The sequence below is a fragment of the Spodoptera frugiperda genome, chromosome 21 (genome assembly GCF_023101765.2).
Source record: "Spodoptera frugiperda isolate SF20-4 chromosome 21, AGI-APGP_CSIRO_Sfru_2.0, whole genome shotgun sequence".
In the NCBI taxonomy this organism is placed as follows: Eukaryota; Metazoa; Arthropoda; class Insecta; order Lepidoptera; family Noctuidae; genus Spodoptera; species Spodoptera frugiperda.
This window is the reverse complement of record NC_064232.1, coordinates 1699121-1719097: the sequence shown is the minus strand read 5'-3', so window position 1 is coordinate 1719097 and position 19977 is coordinate 1699121. Positions and strand designations below refer to the sequence as shown.

The following is a 19977-nucleotide window of genomic DNA, read 5'->3' as shown; positions in this document are numbered from 1 at the left end:
AGGTTGTAAATAGCTCTGACGGCGCGCTTTTGTAGGATAAAGATAGACTCAACATCAGCAGCCCGTCCCCACAGCAAAATACCATACGACATGATGCTATGGAAGTAACTGAAATATACTAGTCTTGCCGTGTCTATGTCAGTTAGCTGTCTGATCTTCCAGATAGCATAAGCTGCAGAGCTCAATCGTCCCGCTAGCGATGTAATGTGAGGACCCCATTGCAATTTGTCATCTACAGTGATTCCTAGGAAAGTAGTCTCTTTTACAAATTCTAATTTCTGACTATTTAATAATACATCGCATTGGTTAGTCTTAACATTTGGCAAAACAAATCTAATACATTTTGTCTTTTTATCATTTAATACTAGGTTATTTGATGTAAACCAATTTTGAACCTTCATTAGAGCATTTTTTACGTCGTCATAATTATTTTTTCGTCTATTTATTTTAAAAACTAATGATGTGTCATCAGCAAATAATACCATCTGAGGTTCATTCTGAAATAAATGGGGCAAGTCGTTTATATATGCCAAAAATAGGAATGGGCCTAGTATTGAACCCTGCGGTACGCCCATAGACATGCTAGCACCCGGTGAGTTTACTTTATTTACTTGTACTTTAAGTTGCCTATCCCGAAGGTACGACTTCAATAGATTTAGTGATATACCCCGAATACCATAATGTTCCAGCTTCAGCAATAGAGTCTCGTGTTCAACGCAGTCAAATGCCTTCGAAAGATCACAAAATATTCCGATAGCATCCTGTGCGTCTTCCCACGAGGCGAACACCCGCTTAATTAGAGCTACTCCAGCGTCAGTTGTACAGCGTCCCTTGGTGAACCCGTATTGTTGATTGTGAAAGATAGAGTTTGTGTTGAAGTGATGCAGCATTTGAGTAAGCACCAGTTTTTCAAACACTTTACTGAGCACTGGTAAGATAGAAACCGGCCTATAGTTATTGGGCTCCGCACTATCACCGGATTTAAACAATGGAACAACTTTACTATGTTTCATTAAGTCGGGGAAGACTCCTTGATCTACACTTTTATTAAAAATTAAAGCTAAGTAAGGTGCTATAGTCTCTATAAAAGACTTACACCCTAACCGACATTCCCCAGAGATCTTCAGTTGACTTAACTTTAATATCTTTGAACGCTTTTATCACTGTTTGGGGGTTTGTGTGTTGAAATCGAAAATCTATTGAGCATTTCTCGACATTCTTTTTAAGAATATCTATAGATAGTGTTGGAGATGATTTCAAGGCTTCCGTAGTTTACCGGCATGTTTCATAAAAAAAAACATAATAAAACTATGCATATGATGAAAGTAGATTTATGAAAGAAACTAGCAAACCCGGCGAACTCCGTATCACCACCAATGATTTTCCTGGTTTTCTCCTAAAATTTTCCTGAATTTTCTTTGCTATAAACCTCACGGAGCCCGAGACCTTTCCAACGAATTTGTCGTTGCAAAACCGTGGACATCGGTTCGTGCGTTCTGGAGTTATAGCGTCAGGAAGGCAAACCCGACTTATTCTTATATAATGGACTAGCTACTTCCGCGCGGTTTCACCCGCTCTGTTCGGCTCCTATTGGTCATAGCGAGATGTTTTATAGCCTATAACCTTCCTCGATAAATGCACTATCCAATACACAAAGAATTATTCAATTCGGACCCGTAGTTCCTGAGATTAGCGCGTTCAAACAAACAAACAATCAAACAAACTCTTCAGCTTTATAATATTAGTATAAATATAATATTAGTATAAATATGCAAGGCGGATATGAATGGGGCCGTCGGTAGAGGGCGTCCTAGACGTACATATAGAGACCAGATCGGCGATATATTAAAGAAGGGCAAAATTAAAAGTACCCTTAACCGACGAGCATGCATGAAACTGATGTTGTGTTTCCTTGTGTGCGTGAGTTTATCGGAGGTCCAATTACCCCCTTCCCAATCCCTGAATCCCCAACAACCCTTAAATTAATATACCCCCTGACTGCACGGTTGGTGCATTGGCAGGCCAACTGGCTGTTGCGTAACGTGTAGCGGGTTCGATTCTCGCACGGATCAACTCTTTGTGTGATCCACAAATTGTTGTTTCGGGTCTGGGTGTCATGTGTATGTGAACTTGTATGTTTGTAAACGCACACACGACACAGGAGACAAACCTAGTGTGGGGCATTTATTAAAAAAAAAAAACGATTATATTCTACTAGCGGACCCGACAGACGTCCTGTCTACACGTCTTTAATGTGAAAATTTGTCGGATCCAATGTAAAACATTTCAAAATTAACAACTAGTAATAAATTAAAAATTAATTAAAAAGACATTGTCCAGCGGTCAAAATTGTGAATCTAAACCATTCTCAGATCCCCTTGAACACACACAAAAAAATTCATCAAAATCGGTCCAGCCGATTAAGAGAAGTTCAGTGACATACACACTTACAGAAGAATTATATATATAATGATGATCTTAGCCAGTAAACGAGCAGACGGATCACCTGATGGTAAGCAATCGCCGCCGCCCATAAATATCCGCAACATCAAATTGGTCACGGGTTTCTCACCTGTACTTGCAAAGCGCTCATGTCTGGTAGATACTGCTTCCTCAGCCCACGCCTGAACATCAAGTGACGAAGCAGTACAAAGGCTTCTGCTTCCTCCATCTGCAATAAACAGTATTAGTGGAGTGCCTGGAGCATTCAAAACCGTAAAACCTCGGATTAGAGTTACAGTGTATGAATTAATATGATCGATGTGGGATATTGTTTTTTAAACTATAAATTGCAATGTTTACCCAACATTTTATTGTGCACTCCATTTTTTTATTGTTTAAACAAATTATTATAAAAATTTAGTGTTTGACCATATATTTTCACTTTAAACAGTAATTTTTTTTTATTTATATGTTAAATCTTACCTGAGTAGACATATAGGAACATTTTTCAAAGATACCTGTGTATAAAAATAGCAGTATCTCGAACAGGTAGAAAAACGTGGAGGGGAGAGCGGAGCGACAGCTTTTTAATTATAAATGAAACGCACTCTATTGTGTACATTGAAAAAAATACGGTAATTAATTATGACTAATGAAAAGAAAAAAAAATATTTGTACAAAATCTGTTTATTTAAATATATTACATTGTTGTCTACATCAAATATTTTCTTCTACTTCATCTATCTGTATAATAGGTGAAGTATTGGAACAACTATTTCCGCTGCACTGTAAGCATGATAGGTACACTGCAGTATAAACTACACTCGCGATCAACCAAATCGACTCAACCTACATGTGCGCATTCGAAGATGTTTTCTTAAAAATATACTGAATTGTTTTTAAAAACCGATATACCATTAGAAAGCTTACAACTAACATATAAATAAAAAAAATACTGTTTAAAGTGAAAATATATGGTCAAACATTAATTTTTTATAATAATTTGTTTAAACAATAAAAAAATGGAGTGCACAAAAAATTTTTGGGTAAACATTGCAATTTATAGTTTAAAAAACAATATCCCACATCGATCATATTAATTCATTCACTGTAACTCTAATCCGAGGTGAAAACCCCCAGGCGCTCCACTATATAGTTAATGATAGAAGTTTAACACCCAGTTGCAGAAAACTGTCTTTAAAATCGACATTAGTTAATCCGTCATTATCGCTAATATTCCATTAACCCGCCATTGGTGACCTATATGTCTATGAGACCGGGTAATTTAAAAACAAATAATATTTTTTAAACTGTTTATCGAATTAGGTTGCGATTTCGAGTAGCTGCCTTACTACACGCCCTCTACCATTAGTCCACCCCGCAACAGCAATGCGAGCGTTTTATTTTTATGTCCTTTCTATGCCATTTTATGTCAGTAAGACAAATACACGTCACCAATGGCGGGTTAAAGGACCATGCAAAAAAATGTATGGGCAGTGTCCCATCCCATCAACAGACATGGGACAAGTTTCAATATCATTATTACGTCCCATGAAAAGTACAATACTAATTTTTAGTTCGGAATTCGATGAGGTTTTTTTTAAAAAGACTCTGGACAAAAATACGGCTCGACCGTGACAGAAAACCGACGTGAAACAACGCTTGCGTTGTGTTTCGTTATGTGAGTGAGGTTACCGGAGGCCCAATTCCCCCCTTCCCAATCTTCTCAATCCCCGATTTCCGAACAACTACCCTTAAATTCCTAATTACCAAAAAGCCGGCAACGCACTTGTAACGCCTCTGGTGTTTCAACTGTCCATGGGCGGCGTCGATTGCTTACCATCAGGTAATATGTCTGCTCGATTACCGGCGTGTTTCATAAAAAAAATGGGAATGTGGATGGGGAAGATTGGGAAGGGGGGAATTGGGTCTCCGGTAACCTCACTCACACAACGAAACACAACGCAAGAGTTGTTTCACGTCGGTTTTCTGTGAGGCCCGAAGTTTTCTCTTTCAACCCGTTGCCTTGCCTCTTTCAATAATTTCCATATCGACCGGTTAGACGCGACCTGTATAATTTTTTTAGCTTCACCAATTCCAAATTTAGGTACTGTGGCGACACATTGACAAGTAACAAGTGACAGATGACAGAAGTCGCACATAGACTATCGACGAGCAAATCAACGGATGACGTCATAAATATCCTGCATCGCACTGGGCAGAAAGCCCGCCAGGCTGATCACCTCGCCTGGTCGGAGGATCCTCCTTTTCTTAGGGAACTTTACTCTCCGTTCCCTAAAGTACATATTATTGAATAAGTTAATACTATAAGCCAAAGTTTGTGTAAACAGTTTCGATCCCCACCACCTCCTATAAAAGCGACCGCTCAGTTGCATTCGGGTTCACTTGCTGCTTGGTCGTTGAGTAGAAAGGTGGTTGGCGTCGATACTTTACAGTATACAGTATAGTATACCAGTCTGTTCTTTTTGCTTATCATTATTTATCCCAATAATTGTGCTGATTTTGTGTTGGAGAATTAACGGTTGTTTTGTGTTGTTTACATTCTTAAATTATTTTAGGTTATAGTGAAATTTTTGTTGAATTAATTTAATTTGTAATAAAAACTAGTTAAGTTCGTTGTGATCTGTCTTTTTTTTTAAATATTTAACTCTTCTGGTTGCTGAAAATACTTACATGCAACAACAGAACTCCAGCCACGAAGCTGAGACCCTGGCAGTATCCGACATCAGGGTCCAGCAAGGAGTATGCCTTCAGTATGTTGTAGAGAGCGAGCTGACCCGGCCCCAGCGCTGATGCGAAGTACGAGTGCTTCGGGAATGTACGGCCTGGGGGAAAAATTGATAGTTTTTAGTATAACTACTAAATGATATTTATTTTTGCAAATAGATTACAATGTAACTCTTTTACACGTCAATCTCGATAGATAGATGAGGCCCGCATTTCCTATCGGACTACTCTTTTTTTTTATACATTTAATGGGTCGACGTTTGGCCGCTATCTCACCTGATGGTAAGTGATGATGGGGCCTACGATGGAGCACGTCTGCCCATAAGCAACCTATTCACTCGGGCTTTGAAGACACCCAGGTTATACCCATCAGGAAACACAGACTCCGGCAAGGAGTTCCACTCCCTAGCAGTTCGCACAAGGAAGCTTGAAGCGAAGCGCTGCGTGCGAGTGGGTGGGATATCTACAATAAAGCGGTGACGCCTTGCCGATTGTCTTGTGGTTCGAAGATGGAAAGGACTAGGGGGAATCAAGTCTGAGAAGAAATGCCGAAACAAACTCAGAGGTCATAGTCTCTTTTAAAGTCCAGACTCCTTTATTAGGTCGAACTGTAGATGAAGTGTGGGAGAGCCATGCTTCGGCACGAATGGGCCGGCTCGACCGGAGTAATACCACGGCCGAGCCGAAAACCGACGTGAAACAACGCTTGCGTTGTGTTTCGTTGAGTGAGTGAGGTTACCGGAGACCCAATTATCTCCATTCCCACTTGTAACGCCTCTGGTGTTTCAAGTGTCCATCGGCGGCGATTGCATACCATCAGTTTATTCGTCTGACAGTATACCGGTTTTTTTTCCGTAAAAAAATTTTTGTCACGCCTTTTATCACCAAAGGGGTAAGCAGAAGTGCATATTATGGCACGTAATGTCACTTTACAATGTTCGGTAGGTCACTATACGATGAGTATGGCGCGTGGTACCGCTGTGTATTATCATGTATATAATAATGTGTAAGTACCGAGGTCGATGAGTATGGCGCGTTGATGCTTGGTGAGCCCGGCCAGCAGCGCGGAGTATGGCGCGTGGTACTGCTGTATTATCATGTATATAATAATGTGTAAGTACCGAGGTCGATGAGTATGGCGTGTTGATGCTTGGTGAGCCCGGCCAGCAGCGCGGAGTATGGCGCGTGGTACTGCTGTATTATCATGTATATAATAATGTGTAAGTACCGAGGTCGATGAGTATGGCGTGTTGATGCTTGGTGAGCCCGGCCAGCAGCGCGGAGTATGGCGCGTGGTACTGCTGTATTATCATGTATATAATAATGTGTAAGTACCGAGGTCGATGAGTATGGCGTGTTGATGCTTGGTGAGCCCGGCCAGCAGCGCGGAGTATGGCGCGTGGTACTGCTGTATTATCATGTATATAATAATGTGTAAGTACCGAGGTCGATGAGTATGGCGTGTTGATGCTTGGTGAGCCCGGCCAGCAGCGCGGAGTATGGCGCGTGGTACTGCTGTATTATCATGTATATAATAATGTGTAAGTACCGAGGTCGATGAGTATGGCGTGTTGATGCTTGGTGAGCCCGGCCAGCAGCGCGGAGTATGGCGCGTGGTACTGCTGTATTATCATGTATATAATAATGTGTAAGTACCGAGGTCGATGAGTATGGCGCGTGGTACCGCTGTATTATCATGTATATAATAATGTGTAAGTACCGAGGTCGATGAGTATGGCGCGTGGTACCGCTGTGTATTATCATGTATATAATAATGTGTAAGTACCGAGGTCGATGAGTATGGCGCGTGGTACCGCTGTGTATTATCATGTATATAATAATGTGTAAGTACCGAGGTCGATGAGTATGGCGCGTGGTACCGCTGTGTATTATCATGTATATAATAATGTGTAAGTACCGAGGTCGATGAGTATGGCGTGTTGATGCTTGGTGAGCCCGGCCAGCAGCGCGGAGTATGGCGCGTGGTACTGCTGTATTATCATGTATATAATAATGTGTAAGTACCGAGGTCGATGAGTATGGCGTGTTGATGCTTGGTGAGCCCGGCCAGCAGCGCGGAGTATGGCGCGTGGTACTGCTGTATTATCATGTATATAATAATGTGTAAGTACCGAGGTCGATGAGTATGGCGTGTTGATGCTTGGTGAGCCCGGCCAGCAGCGCGGAGTATGGCGCGTGGTACTGCTGTATTATCATGTATATAATAATGTGTAAGTACCGAGGTCGATGAGTATGGCGTGTTGATGCTTGGTGAGCCCGGCCAGCAGCGCGGAGTATGGCGCGTGGTACTGCTGTATTATCATGTATATAATAATGTGTAAGTACCGAGGTCGATGAGTATGGCGTGTTGATGCTTGGTGAGCCCGGCCAGCAGCGCGGAGTATGGCGCGTGGTACTGCTGTATTATCATGTATATAATAATGTGTAAGTACCGAGGTCGATGAGTATGGCGTGTTGATGCTTGGTGAGCCCGGCCAGCAGCGCGGAGTATGGCGCGTGGTACTGCTGTATTATCATGTATATAATAATGTGTAAGTACCGAGGTCGATGAGTATGGCGTGTTGATGCTTGGTGAGCCCGGCCAGCAGCGCGGAGTATGGCGCGTGGTACTGCTGTATTATCATGTATATAATAATGTGTAAGTACCGAGGTCGATGAGTATGGCGCGTGGTACCGCTGTGTATTATCATGTATATAATAATGTGTAAGTACCGAGGTCGATGAGTATGGCGTGTTGATGCTTGGTGAGCCCGGCCAGCAGCGCGGAGTATGGCGCGTGGTACTGCTGTATTATCATGTATATAATAATGTGTAAGTACCGAGGTCGATGAGTATGGCGCGTGGTACCGCTGTGTATTATCATGTATATAATAATGTGTAAGTACCGAGGTCGATGAGTATGGCGTGTTGATGCTTGGTGAGCCCGGCCAGCAGCGCGGAGTATGGCGCGTGGTACTGCTGTATTATCATGTATATAATAATGTGTAAGTACCGAGGTCGATGAGTATGGCGTGTTGATGCTTGGTGAGCCCGGCCAGCAGCGCGGAGTATGGCGCGTGGTACTGCTGTATTATCATGTATATAATAATGTGTAAGTACCGAGGTCGATGAGTATGGCGTGTTGATGCTTGGTGAGCCCGGCCAGCAGCGCGGAGTATGGCGCGTGGTACTGCTGTATTATCATGTATATAATAATGTGTAAGTACCGAGGTCGATGAGTATGGCGTGTTGATGCTTGGTGAGCCCGGCCAGCAGCGCGGAGTATGGCGCGTGGTACTGCTGTATTATCATGTATATAATAATGTGTAAGTACCGAGGTCGATGAGTATGGCGTGTTGATGCTTGGTGAGCCCGGCCAGCAGCGCGGAGTATGGCGCGTGGTACTGCTGTATTATCATGTATATAATAATGTGTAAGTACCGAGGTCGATGAGTATGGCGTGTTGATGCTTGGTGAGCCCGGCCAGCAGCGCGGAGTATGGCGCGTGGTACTGCTGTATTATCATGTATATAATAATGTGTAAGTACCGAGGTCGATGAGTATGGCGTGTTGATGCTTGGTGAGCCCGGCCAGCAGCGCGGAGTATGGCGCGTGGTACTGCTGTATTATCATGTATATAATAATGTGTAAGTACCGAGGTCGATGAGTATGGCGTGTTGATGCTTGGTGAGCCCGGCCAGCAGCGCGGAGTATGGCGCGTGGTACTGCTGTATTATCATGTATATAATAATGTGTAAGTACCGAGGTCGATGAGTATGGCGTGTTGATGCTTGGTGAGCCCGGCCAGCAGCGCGGAGTATGGCGCGTGGTACTGCTGTATTATCATGTATATAATAATGTGTAAGTACCGAGGTCGATGAGTATGGCGTGTTGATGCTTGGTGAGCCCGGCCAGCAGCGCGGAGTATGGCGCGTGGTACTGCTGTATTATCATGTATATAATAATGTGTAAGTACCGAGGTCGATGAGTATGGCGTGTTGATGCTTGGTGAGCCCGGCCAGCAGCGCGGAGTATGGCGCGTGGTACTGCTGTATTATCATGTATATAATAATGTGTAAGTACCGAGGTCGATGAGTATGGCGTGTTGATGCTTGGTGAGCCCGGCCAGCAGCGCGGAGTATGGCGCGTGGTACTGCTGTATTATCATGTATATAATAATGTGTAAGTACCGAGGTCGATGAGTATGGCGTGTTGATGCTTGGTGAGCCCGGCCAGCAGCGCGGAGTATGGCGCGTGGTACTGCTGTATTATCATGTATATAATAATGTGTAAGTACCGAGGTCGATGAGTATGGCGTGTTGATGCTTGGTGAGCCCGGCCAGCAGCGCGGAGTATGGCGCGTGGTACTGCTGTATTATCATGTATATAATAATGTGTAAGTACCGAGGTCGATGAGTATGGCGTGTTGATGCTTGGTGAGCCCGGCCAGCAGCGCGGAGTATGGCGCGTGGTACTGCTGTATTATCATGTATATAATAATGTGTAAGTACCGAGGTCGATGAGTATGGCGTGTTGATGCTTGGTGAGCCCGGCCAGCAGCGCGGAGTATGGCGCGTGCTGATTGGTGATCAGCGCGGAGTGTATATAATAATGTGTAAGTACCGAGGTCGATGAGTATGGCGTGTTGATGCTTGGTGAGCCCGGCCAGCAGCGCGGAGTATGGCGCGTGGTACTGCTGTATTATCATGTATATAATAATGTGTAAGTACCGAGGTCGATGAGTATGGCGTGTTGATGCTTGGTGAGCCCGGCCAGCAGCGCGGAGTATGGCGCGTGGTACTGCTGTATTATCATGTATATAATAATGTGTAAGTACCGAGGTCGATGAGTATGGCGTGTTGATGCTTGGTGAGCCCGGCCAGCAGCGCGGAGTATGGCGCGTGGTACTGCTGTATTATCATGTATATAATAATGTGTAAGTACCGAGGTCGATGAGTATGGCGTGTTGATGCTTGGTGAGCCCGGCCAGCAGCGCGGAGTATGGCGCGTGGTACTGCTGTATTATCATGTATATAATAATGTGTAAGTACCGAGGTCGATGAGTATGGCGTGTTGATGCTTGGTGAGCCCGGCCAGCAGCGCGGAGTATGGCGCGTGGTACTGCTGTATTATCATGTATATAATAATGTGTAAGTACCGAGGTCGATGAGTATGGCGTGTTGATGCTTGGTGAGCCCGGCCAGCAGCGCGGAGTATGGCGCGTGGTACTGCTGTATTATCATGTATATAATAATGTGTAAGTACCGAGGTCGATGAGTATGGCGTGTTGATGCTTGGTGAGCCCGGCCAGCAGCGCGGAGTATGGCGCGTGGTACTGCTGTATTATCATGTATATAATAATGTGTAAGTACCGAGGTCGATGAGTATGGCGTGTTGATGCTTGGTGAGCCCGGCCAGCAGCGCGGAGTATGGCGCGTGGTACTGCTGTATTATCATGTATATAATAATGTGTAAGTACCGAGGTCGATGAGTATGGCGTGTTGATGCTTGGTGAGCCCGGCCAGCAGCGCGGAGTATGGCGCGTGGTACTGCTGTATTATCATGTATATAATAATGTGTAAGTACCGAGGTCGATGAGTATGGCGTGTTGATGCTTGGTGAGCCCGGCCAGCAGCGCGGAGTATGGCGCGTGGTACTGCTGTATTATCATGTATATAATAATGTGTAAGTACCGAGGTCGATGAGTATGGCGTGTTGATGCTTGGTGAGCCCGGCCAGCAGCGCGGAGTATGGCGCGTGGTACTGCTGTATTATCATGTATATAATAATGTGTAAGTACCGAGGTCGATGAGTATGGCGTGTTGATGCTTGGTGAGCCCGGCCAGCAGCGCGGAGTATGGCGCGTGGTACTGCTGTATTATCATGTATATAATAATGTGTAAGTACCGAGGTCGATGAGTATGGCGTGTTGATGCTTGGTGAGCCCGGCCAGCAGCGCGGAGTATGGCGCGTGGTACTGCTGTATTATCATGTATATAATAATGTGTAAGTACCGAGGTCGATGAGTATGGCGTGTTGATGCTTGGTGAGCCCGGCCAGCAGCGCGGAGTATGGCGCGTGGTACTGCTGTATTATCATGTATATAATAATGTGTAAGTACCGAGGTCGATGAGTATGGCGTGTTGATGCTTGGTGAGCCCGGCCAGCAGCGCGGAGTATGGCGCGTGGTACTGCTGTATTATCATGTATATAATAATGTGTAAGTACCGAGGTCGATGAGTATGGCGTGTTGATGCTTGGTGAGCCCGGCCAGCAGCGCGGAGTATGGCGCGTGGTACTGCTGTATTATCATGTATATAATAATGTGTAAGTACCGAGGTCGATGAGTATGGCGTGTTGATGCTTGGTGAGCCCGGCCAGCAGCGCGGAGTATGGCGCGTGGTACTGCTGTATTATCATGTATATAATAATGTGTAAGTACCGAGGTCGATGAGTATGGCGTGTTGATGCTTGGTGAGCCCGGCCAGCAGCGCGGAGTATGGCGCGTGGTACTGCTGTATTATCATGTATATAATAATGTGTAAGTACCGAGGTCGATGAGTATGGCGTGTTGATGCTTGGTGAGCCCGGCCAGCAGCGCGGAGTATGGCGCGTGGTACTGCTGTATTATCATGTATATAATAATGTGTAAGTACCGAGGTCGATGAGTATGGCGTGTTGATGCTTGGTGAGCCCGGCCAGCAGCGCGGAGTATGGCGCGTGGTACTGCTGTATTATCATGTATATAATAATGTGTAAGTACCGAGGTCGATGAGTATGGCGTGTTGATGCTTGGTGAGCCCGGCCAGCAGCGCGGAGTATGGCGCGTGGTACTGCTGTATTATCATGTATATAATAATGTGTAAGTACCGAGGTCGATGAGTATGGCGTGTTGATGCTTGGTGAGCCCGGCCAGCAGCGCGGAGTATGGCGCGTGGTACTGCTGTATTATCATGTATATAATAATGTGTAAGTACCGAGGTCGATGAGTATGGCGTGTTGATGCTTGGTGAGCCCGGCCAGCAGCGCGGAGTATGGCGCGTGGTACTGCTGTATTATCATGTATATAATAATGTGTAAGTACCGAGGTCGATGAGTATGGCGTGTTGATGCTTGGTGAGCCCGGCCAGCAGCGCGGAGTATGGCGCGTGGTACTGCTGTATTATCATGTATATAATAATGTGTAAGTACCGAGGTCGATGAGTATGGCGTGTTGATGCTTGGTGAGCCCGGCCAGCAGCGCGGAGTATGGCGCGTGGTACTGCTGTATTATCATGTATATAATAATGTGTAAGTACCGAGGTCGATGAGTATGGCGTGTTGATGCTTGGTGAGCCCGGCCAGCAGCGCGGAGTATGGCGCGTGGTACTGCTGTATTATCATGTATATAATAATGTGTAAGTACCGAGGTCGATGAGTATGGCGTGTTGATGCTTGGTGAGCCCGGCCAGCAGCGCGGAGTATGGCGCGTGGTACTGCTGTATTATCATGTATATAATAATGTGTAAGTACCGAGGTCGATGAGTATGGCGTGTTGATGCTTGGTGAGCCCGGCCAGCAGCGCGGAGTATGGCGCGTGGTACTGCTGTATTATCATGTATATAATAATGTGTAAGTACCGAGGTCGATGAGTATGGCGTGTTGATGCTTGGTGAGCCCGGCCAGCAGCGCGGAGTATGGCGCGTGGTACTGCTGTATTATCATGTATATAATAATGTGTAAGTACCGAGGTCGATGAGTATGGCGTGTTGATGCTTGGTGAGCCCGGCCAGCAGCGCGGAGTATGGCGCGTGGTACTGCTGTATTATCATGTATATAATAATGTGTAAGTACCGAGGTCGATGAGTATGGCGTGTTGATGCTTGGTGAGCCCGGCCAGCAGCGCGGAGTATGGCGCGTGGTACTGCTGTATTATCATGTATATAATAATGTGTAAGTACCGAGGTCGATGAGTATGGCGTGTTGATGCTTGGTGAGCCCGGCCAGCAGCGCGGAGTATGGCGCGTGGTACTGCTGTATTATCATGTATATAATAATGTGTAAGTACCGAGGTCGATGAGTATGGCGTGTTGATGCTTGGTGAGCCCGGCCAGCAGCGCGGAGTATGGCGCGTGGTACTGCGGGCACGCCTTGATGTCGGGCGGCGGGCCGCGCAGACACGCCTGCTCCGCCAGGAAGTACCAGACTCCGCCGCGGGACATGCGGGGCACTCCTGGACGGATAATAGTATGTTTAGAACTTATACATACTAATACTTACAAGTTATAACTTTCGTGAGACATACTAAATAAATTATTATGTTATCGGCTTACTCACGTATTTGTTTGACGAGGAACTCGACTCTCGCGATAGTCGCCGCGTCGTGTGTCGCGGAATGCTGCTCATGAATATGAGTCTCTAGCGTGGCTTGAAACTAGTCGAGTTCCTCGTCAAAACAGTACGTGAGTAAGCCGATAACATAATAATTAATTTAGTATGTCTCACGAAAGTTACAATAAAAACTTAAAAATACCAAAAAAAAAGGAATAAAAACTAACTTAAAACTAAAATAAAGGCGTTAAGCGTGGTTAGGCGTCGAAGTACTCGTCCGCATCGCTGTCAGTGGGGAACGTTACCAGAAGACTGTTTAAAACAATATTTATTGGTGTTTTGCTGGTATTTCAGTCTTAAAGTCATTTAAATGGTTGTTCTAGGACTTTTGTAAGGCTTTTGATAAAGTTAACTTGATTTATTATTATAAAAGATAACTGTGCGGGAATCGAACCCGCTACACATTGTGTGGCAGCTGGTCACCGTGCAGTTAAGGTGCACTCCTACAATATTGTAAAACTTATTTTAAATATTATTCAAGTTAGTTCTGATTTAGATTAATAGGAAATATTATCAACTTAATAATTTACATTAAAATATAGGATGGGTTCCCCAAGGCTCAAACCTTGGTCCAACTTAAAAATTTTACAAAGCCAATCATATTTTCTTTTTACAATTATATTATGTATTTTATTAATTTTGTTTTTTTTTTTATTTATTACCAGAGATCATAGGCGTAGTTATAGTATTATTTAACTTTAAAATCTGGATATTCTTCAAAACGTAAGTCTAAAAAGACAACAGATACTACATATTATAACTATGAACGTTACCTTGTATGACAGCCTGGGTCAACATATGCCGGTCGACTTTAGCCATTGGTTGAGAATGGTCTCTAGACAGCAGAGAGTCCCACATTAAGCTGACCCCTCCGTCGCAAATACTCAGTTCATTATATTCCAGCTTTATTCTCCGCACTGCTGATGATTCCTCGCTTTCTGTAAAGAGAAATATGACATTTATAGTAACAGTTTTCACATACACATGACACCCAGATCCGAAACAACAACTTGTGGATCACACAAAGAGTTGCTCCGTGCGGGAATCGAGCCCGCTACACGTTGCACGGCAGCCAGTTACCCAGCCACCGCGCCAAGAAACGAATGAATGGAAAATTAAACTTAACAAGACTAATTTGAGATGCCTTCAATAAAATGAGATTATAGTAGATTTAATAAAATCCGTTTAAATTATTTTATAATTAATAAATTGTTCAAGCAGCAACCTTAGTGTGAGTTTGCAATACTTTTAAAGTCATCAAAGCGCTCTGTTTGGTTGATTTATTCGAGCCGGCCAATCAGAGGGGCCCGACCCCTTTACTAGGGGTACAGGAATACATACGTACGTATGTACGTGTTAGCTTCTGCTAGCAGCTTCACCCGCATTCTCGTGGGATAAAAAGTAGCATACATGTTATTCCATACCATAATCTACCTCTGTTCTAAATTTCACCCCGATCCTGTCAGCCGTTTCACCATAATTGAGTAACGAATAAACACACAAGTTTTTGCAACTTACCTTCATATTTTAAAAGGCCCTGTAGGCATTTGATATCTATACTAATATTATAAAGCTGAAGAGTTTGTTTGTTTGTTTGAACGCGCTAATCTCCGGAAATACTGGTCCGATTAGAATAATTCTTTTTTTGTTGGATAGCGCATTTATCACGGAAGGTTATATGCTATAAATCATCACGCCACAATCAATAGGAACCGAGCATTGCGGGTGAAACCGCGCGGAAGTAGCTAGTAACTCATAAAATTACTATCAAATACTAGTCTTTTTGAGCTTACCCTTAAGCCTAGCATTCTCCTTCTCCATCCTAACCAGTAGTATGGTCTGGTCTATCGCCATCTTCCACAGCTGGCGCAGTTCTTCCCTGCTCCTCTTCCCTTTAGGCCCTGATGGTTTCCGAAGAACTGTTAGCTCTCCTGAAAAGTATGAGTGATAGTTATATGATAGTTAGATGAATAAATTGAAAAATAATATTTTTGAAATTTTCTCACAGCCAAAAGTGTTGTTCGTTTTAGTTTCAAAAAACATGATCATATTAACTGTTTTCTTTTTTTTTTCTTGTGTTTTGCTGCGTTTGTAAATATAAACGTTAGTTAATTATAAGTGCCGAAGAGTCATGCTTCGACACGAACGGGCCGGCTCGACCGGAGTAATACCACGGCCTCACAGAAAACCGACGTGAAACAACGCTTGCGTTGTGTTTCGTTATGTGAATGAGGTTACCGGAGACCCAATTCCCCCCTTCCCAATCTTCCCAATCCCCGATTCCCGAACAACCCTTAAATTCCTAACCCCCAAAAGATAGATAACGCACTTGTAACTACTTTGGTGTTTTGGGTGTCCATGGGCGGCGGCGATTCCTTACCATCAGGTGATCCGTCTGTTCGTTTACCGGCTTATAATAGCTCGCCCACATATTACTAATACAATGATTGTATTATACTGAAATAAATATGACTGCCTCGTTGGTCGAGTGGTCGCAAGTGCGACTGCCGGGCAAGGGGTCTCGGGTTCGATTCCCGGGTCGGGCAAAGTATTACTGGGCTTTTTTCGGAAAATATCTCAGTAGTAGCACGGAGTCTGGAATTGTGCCCAGTATATTATGGCAATAGGCTCACCCCTTATTACATGGGACTTATAACACAAATAGTGAAAAGTGGGTGTACATTGTATAGCGGCATTACGTGCCGTAATGAGCACCTCTGCCTACCCCTTCGGATAAAAGGCGTGACGTTACTTTTTTTTTGTTTTTTGATATATAATTATGTGTGTATGTATATATGTAGTACCTTCAACCTGCACTTCTGGTTGTACAATCTTCTCATAGATGGCCTGTCTCCAAGTAGCCTCATTCTCGCTGCCGGCCTCCACTTGAGCGGGGCGGTTGTCACTCACCTTGAGGAAACTGTCAAATATGATTACATTTTTGTAAAAGTTATTAAAAAAAAAAACACGGAAAACTCAAATGTGCCATAAATTTTTTCTGAATTGAATTCATTATCCATAATCATTTTAATTCTAAGATTAATTTAGTTTATTTATTTTACACTTTTATTTTAAAACAATGGTGGACTTAATGCCAATTTGGCAATCTCTACCAGTCAACCTTAGGGTGATGCAGAGAGACACAACATTTACTAATGAAGTAACAGTGGTAAGAATTTTAATTAGATCATCACATAAAAATCAAGATGTGATCTAGATTTTGAAGCTCTATTTTTTAGATCCCAAACAAGCTCAAACAAAACTACACGGCAAACAAGGCATCGAAGACTCGGACATGAAAGAGCAGAAAAGAAATGGCTTTCAGAGACATTCAGAGAGGTCTCAAAGTCAAAGTCAAAGTCAAAGTCAAAATTATTTATTTCAAATAGACCGAGAAGGCACTTTTGAACGTCAAGCAAATATTACAATATTAAAAAACAAAACAAAATGTCTGTCTGTCGTTCAGTCCCCTAGTTGCTCTATTTGCTCGTTCCAAAGTGTAGATTCCTATGGAGAAGAACGAGCAAGAAACTCCATAGGTTACTCTTTTTCAATCAGGTTCATAATACAATTCTTGTGAACATTGTATCTCAATGGAACAAAAGTCTGACTTTTTTTAGGGGCCAAACAAGTAGACGGGTCACCTGACATCCGCACCACCAGAGGAGTCTTCTGGCCTTTTAAAAAGGAAAACGCTCTTTTCTTGAAGGTTTGAAGGTCGTATCGGTTCGGAAATACCGTCGACTATATTATCTGATACTTACATATCCATCATAGGAGAGTTGACAGGCGTGGAATCTCCTGCTGTCTCCTCACTCTCTTCTGGAGTGGGAGTCATGTTGGATCGAGGAGATGGATTCACTTCTGGAAATGGAAATGTATTTAGAACTGCGTTTTTCGTACTTATGGCTTTTTGGTTAAAAAACCAGAGTTTTAAATAGCTGACTGCCTCGTTGGCCGAGTGGTTGCAAGTGCGTCTGCCAGGCAAGGGGTCTCAAGGGCGAGGGGGTGAAGTATTACTGGGTTTTTTAGATATTTTGAAAATTTCTCAGTAATAGCACGGAGTCTGGAATTGTGCCCGGTATATGGCAATAGGCTCACCACCTTTTATATGGGAATAACAACATGAATTGTGAAAAGTGGGTGCAATTTGTGAATTGTACAGTGGCATTACGTGCCATAATGTGCACCTCTGCCTACCCCTTCGGGGACAAAAGGCGTGACGTTGCTTTTTTTGTTAAATAGCTTACCTTCTTTCGTGAGACATACTAAATTAATCACTATGTTATAGGTTATAGAGTAGCAGCGCGACAGTCACTGCGTCGTGTGTCACGGAATGCTGCTCATGAATATGAGCCTCTAGCATGGTTTGAAACTAGTCGAGTTCCTCGTCAAACAGTTACGTGGGTAAGCCGATAACATAGTGATTAGCTTACCTTCTATTACAGCTGGTGACAAACTCTTGCTTCTGACTACTTCTGGAGTCAGCAGGTCCTGGTTGCTTTCTGATGCTGAGTCCAATACTATCGGTACTGGAGTGGGGAGCGGGGAGGTCTCCTGGACATTCAAACGAGTTTAATTAAAATCATGTCAGAGACCCATGCTTCGGCAGGACTAAGCTGACTGCACAGTTGGTGCAGTGGCTGGGCAACCGGCTGCCACGCGACGTATAGTGCGTTCGATACCCGCACGGAGCAACTCTTTGTGTGATCCACAAATTGTTGTTTCGGGTTTAGGTGTCATGTGTATGTGAAATTGTATGTTTGTAAACGCGCGACACAATACAGCAGAAAATCCTAGTGTGGGGCAACGTTTAAAAAGAAAAACTGGCTTGACCGGAGTGATACCACGACCTTACGGAAAACCGGCGTGAAACAACCACAGCGTTGTGTGAGTGAAGTTACCGGATGCCCAATGGGATCTATCGTATTTTTCTCACTAGATCGTGCTAGTGTGAACCATTTGTTCTTCATCGAATAGGTAATTAGCTAGCGTCACATCATTGGACGTTCAATATTTGATAGAGGCTGTGATTGGACAAAAAAACTCTTCTTACATTTGCGTTAAACCTTCCCTGGACTTCCACAAACAATTTAAGACCAACATTAGCCAAATCTGTCCAGCTGTTCTGGAGTTTTAGCGAGATTAACGAACAGCAATTGATTTTATTTTTATCTTTATATATATAATTCTTCTGTAAGTGTAAGTTAAACGACTGGACCGATTTTGATGAAATTTTTTGTGTGTGTTCAAGGGGATCTGAGAATGGTTTAGATTCACAATTTTAAACGACTGGGCCTATTTTGATGAATTTTTTTGTGTCCAAAATGGTACAGAATGTTTTAGCTTATTAAAAAAGGTTTAAAATTTTCAAATCAAAGACATGTAGACAGGCCAACGTCTGTCGGGTCCGCTAGTATAATATATAGATAGAGATAAAAAGGTTTCAGGAGTAAAAATAATTATTATCAGAATTAAATTAGTTTTTTACCTTCTTAATAACAGGTGGAGTGCCATCATCTCTGCTTGCTTTCCGTTTGAGGAGATCGAAACTGCTTGAAATAGAACGCCTGGCTTTGGAGAATATAGTGCTGCCACCTAAGTACTGGTTTAGAAACTCTGACCTGGAAAAAGAGATTTTAAATGTCCATTTAAATAACTCAGATAACCATAATAAATCCAAATAAAAATATTTCAATAATGGCTTTAGTGATACGTTTAACTAATTTAGAACATAGTATACGCATTTAATTTCATAAAGAGGTACAATGGTGGTCACGTGCGACTGACCACCTTTAAGTTAATCTTTGCAGCTGATGAGGTCTCTTTAGCCTTGCCCCATGACCTTGAATTGACGAATAAAGCGGGGTGGCAGGTGGTGCCACCACCGGCAAGTAACCGAACAATATCGAACACATCACTGACTTGATTGTTGCGTCATTCAGCTTTATGGAGCATGGCTTTTTTTCTTTAAAAAAAAAACGTTGCCCCCATTAAGATTTTCTCCTGTGTCGTGGGTGCGTTTACAAACATACAAGTTCACATGCACATGACACCCAGACCCGGAACAACAATTTGTGGATCATACAAAGAGTTGTTCCGTGCGGAAATCGAACCCGCGATACGTTGCACGGCAGCCAGTGCTTAAAGAAGAATTTTAAAATGAGCAAGCGGGTCTGTTCTCCACTGTACACATGGTGCTCATACACGTTATGAAAATGTGATAGTATTAACTCACTTTTCAATTACCTATGTTAAAGTCCTGGGGTAAGCCTCTTATCATAAACTGGTTCATAAATCATAATATATAATATTCAAGACTGTATACTACTCCAGTTCTGAGAAGGTTCGAAAAACTGAATGAAGTTTAATAACACTCTACCCAACCTTCAAAATTTTTAACTTAAGTAATAACCA

At 43.4% G+C, this 19977-nt stretch overlaps 1 protein-coding gene and 3 long non-coding RNA genes across 7 annotated transcripts in view; 2 read left to right on the top strand and 2 right to left on the bottom strand.

Annotated features, from left to right (window-relative positions):
- LOC126912048 (uncharacterized) overlaps positions 1-5582 on the top strand; it is a 65401-nt gene extending 59819 nt beyond the window's left edge. Inside the window, exon 2 of the long non-coding RNA XR_007706665.1 lies at positions 5550-5582. This is a non-coding gene — a long non-coding RNA (uncharacterized LOC126912048). The remainder of the gene's footprint in view (positions 1-5549) is intronic.
- LOC126912043 (uncharacterized) overlaps positions 1-19977 on the bottom strand; it is a 121579-nt gene that overhangs the window by 6833 nt on the left and 94769 nt on the right. The gene's annotated exons all lie outside the window — the stretch shown is intronic.
- The window catches only part of LOC126912053 (uncharacterized), a 192262-nt gene that overhangs the window by 78302 nt on the left and 93983 nt on the right, over positions 1-19977 (top strand). The window lies entirely within an intron of this gene.
- The window catches only part of LOC118280495 (TBC1 domain family member 4), a 70525-nt gene that overhangs the window by 5894 nt on the left and 44654 nt on the right, over positions 1-19977 (bottom strand). For all 3 annotated transcript variants that reach the window (XM_050702095.1, XM_050702096.1, XM_050702097.1), the window contains 9 exons: positions 19052-19184; positions 17997-18117; positions 17325-17424; positions 16365-16480; positions 15354-15491; positions 14334-14498; positions 13238-13402; positions 5137-5288; positions 2573-2671 (listed from right to left, as the gene is read on the bottom strand). In XM_050702095.1, the coding sequence (XP_050558052.1) occupies positions 2573-2671; positions 5137-5288; positions 13238-13402; positions 14334-14498; positions 15354-15491; positions 16365-16480; positions 17325-17424; positions 17997-18117; positions 19052-19184 (1189 nt within the window). The remainder of the gene's footprint in view (positions 1-2572; positions 2672-5136; positions 5289-13237; positions 13403-14333; positions 14499-15353; positions 15492-16364; positions 16481-17324; positions 17425-17996; positions 18118-19051; positions 19185-19977) is intronic.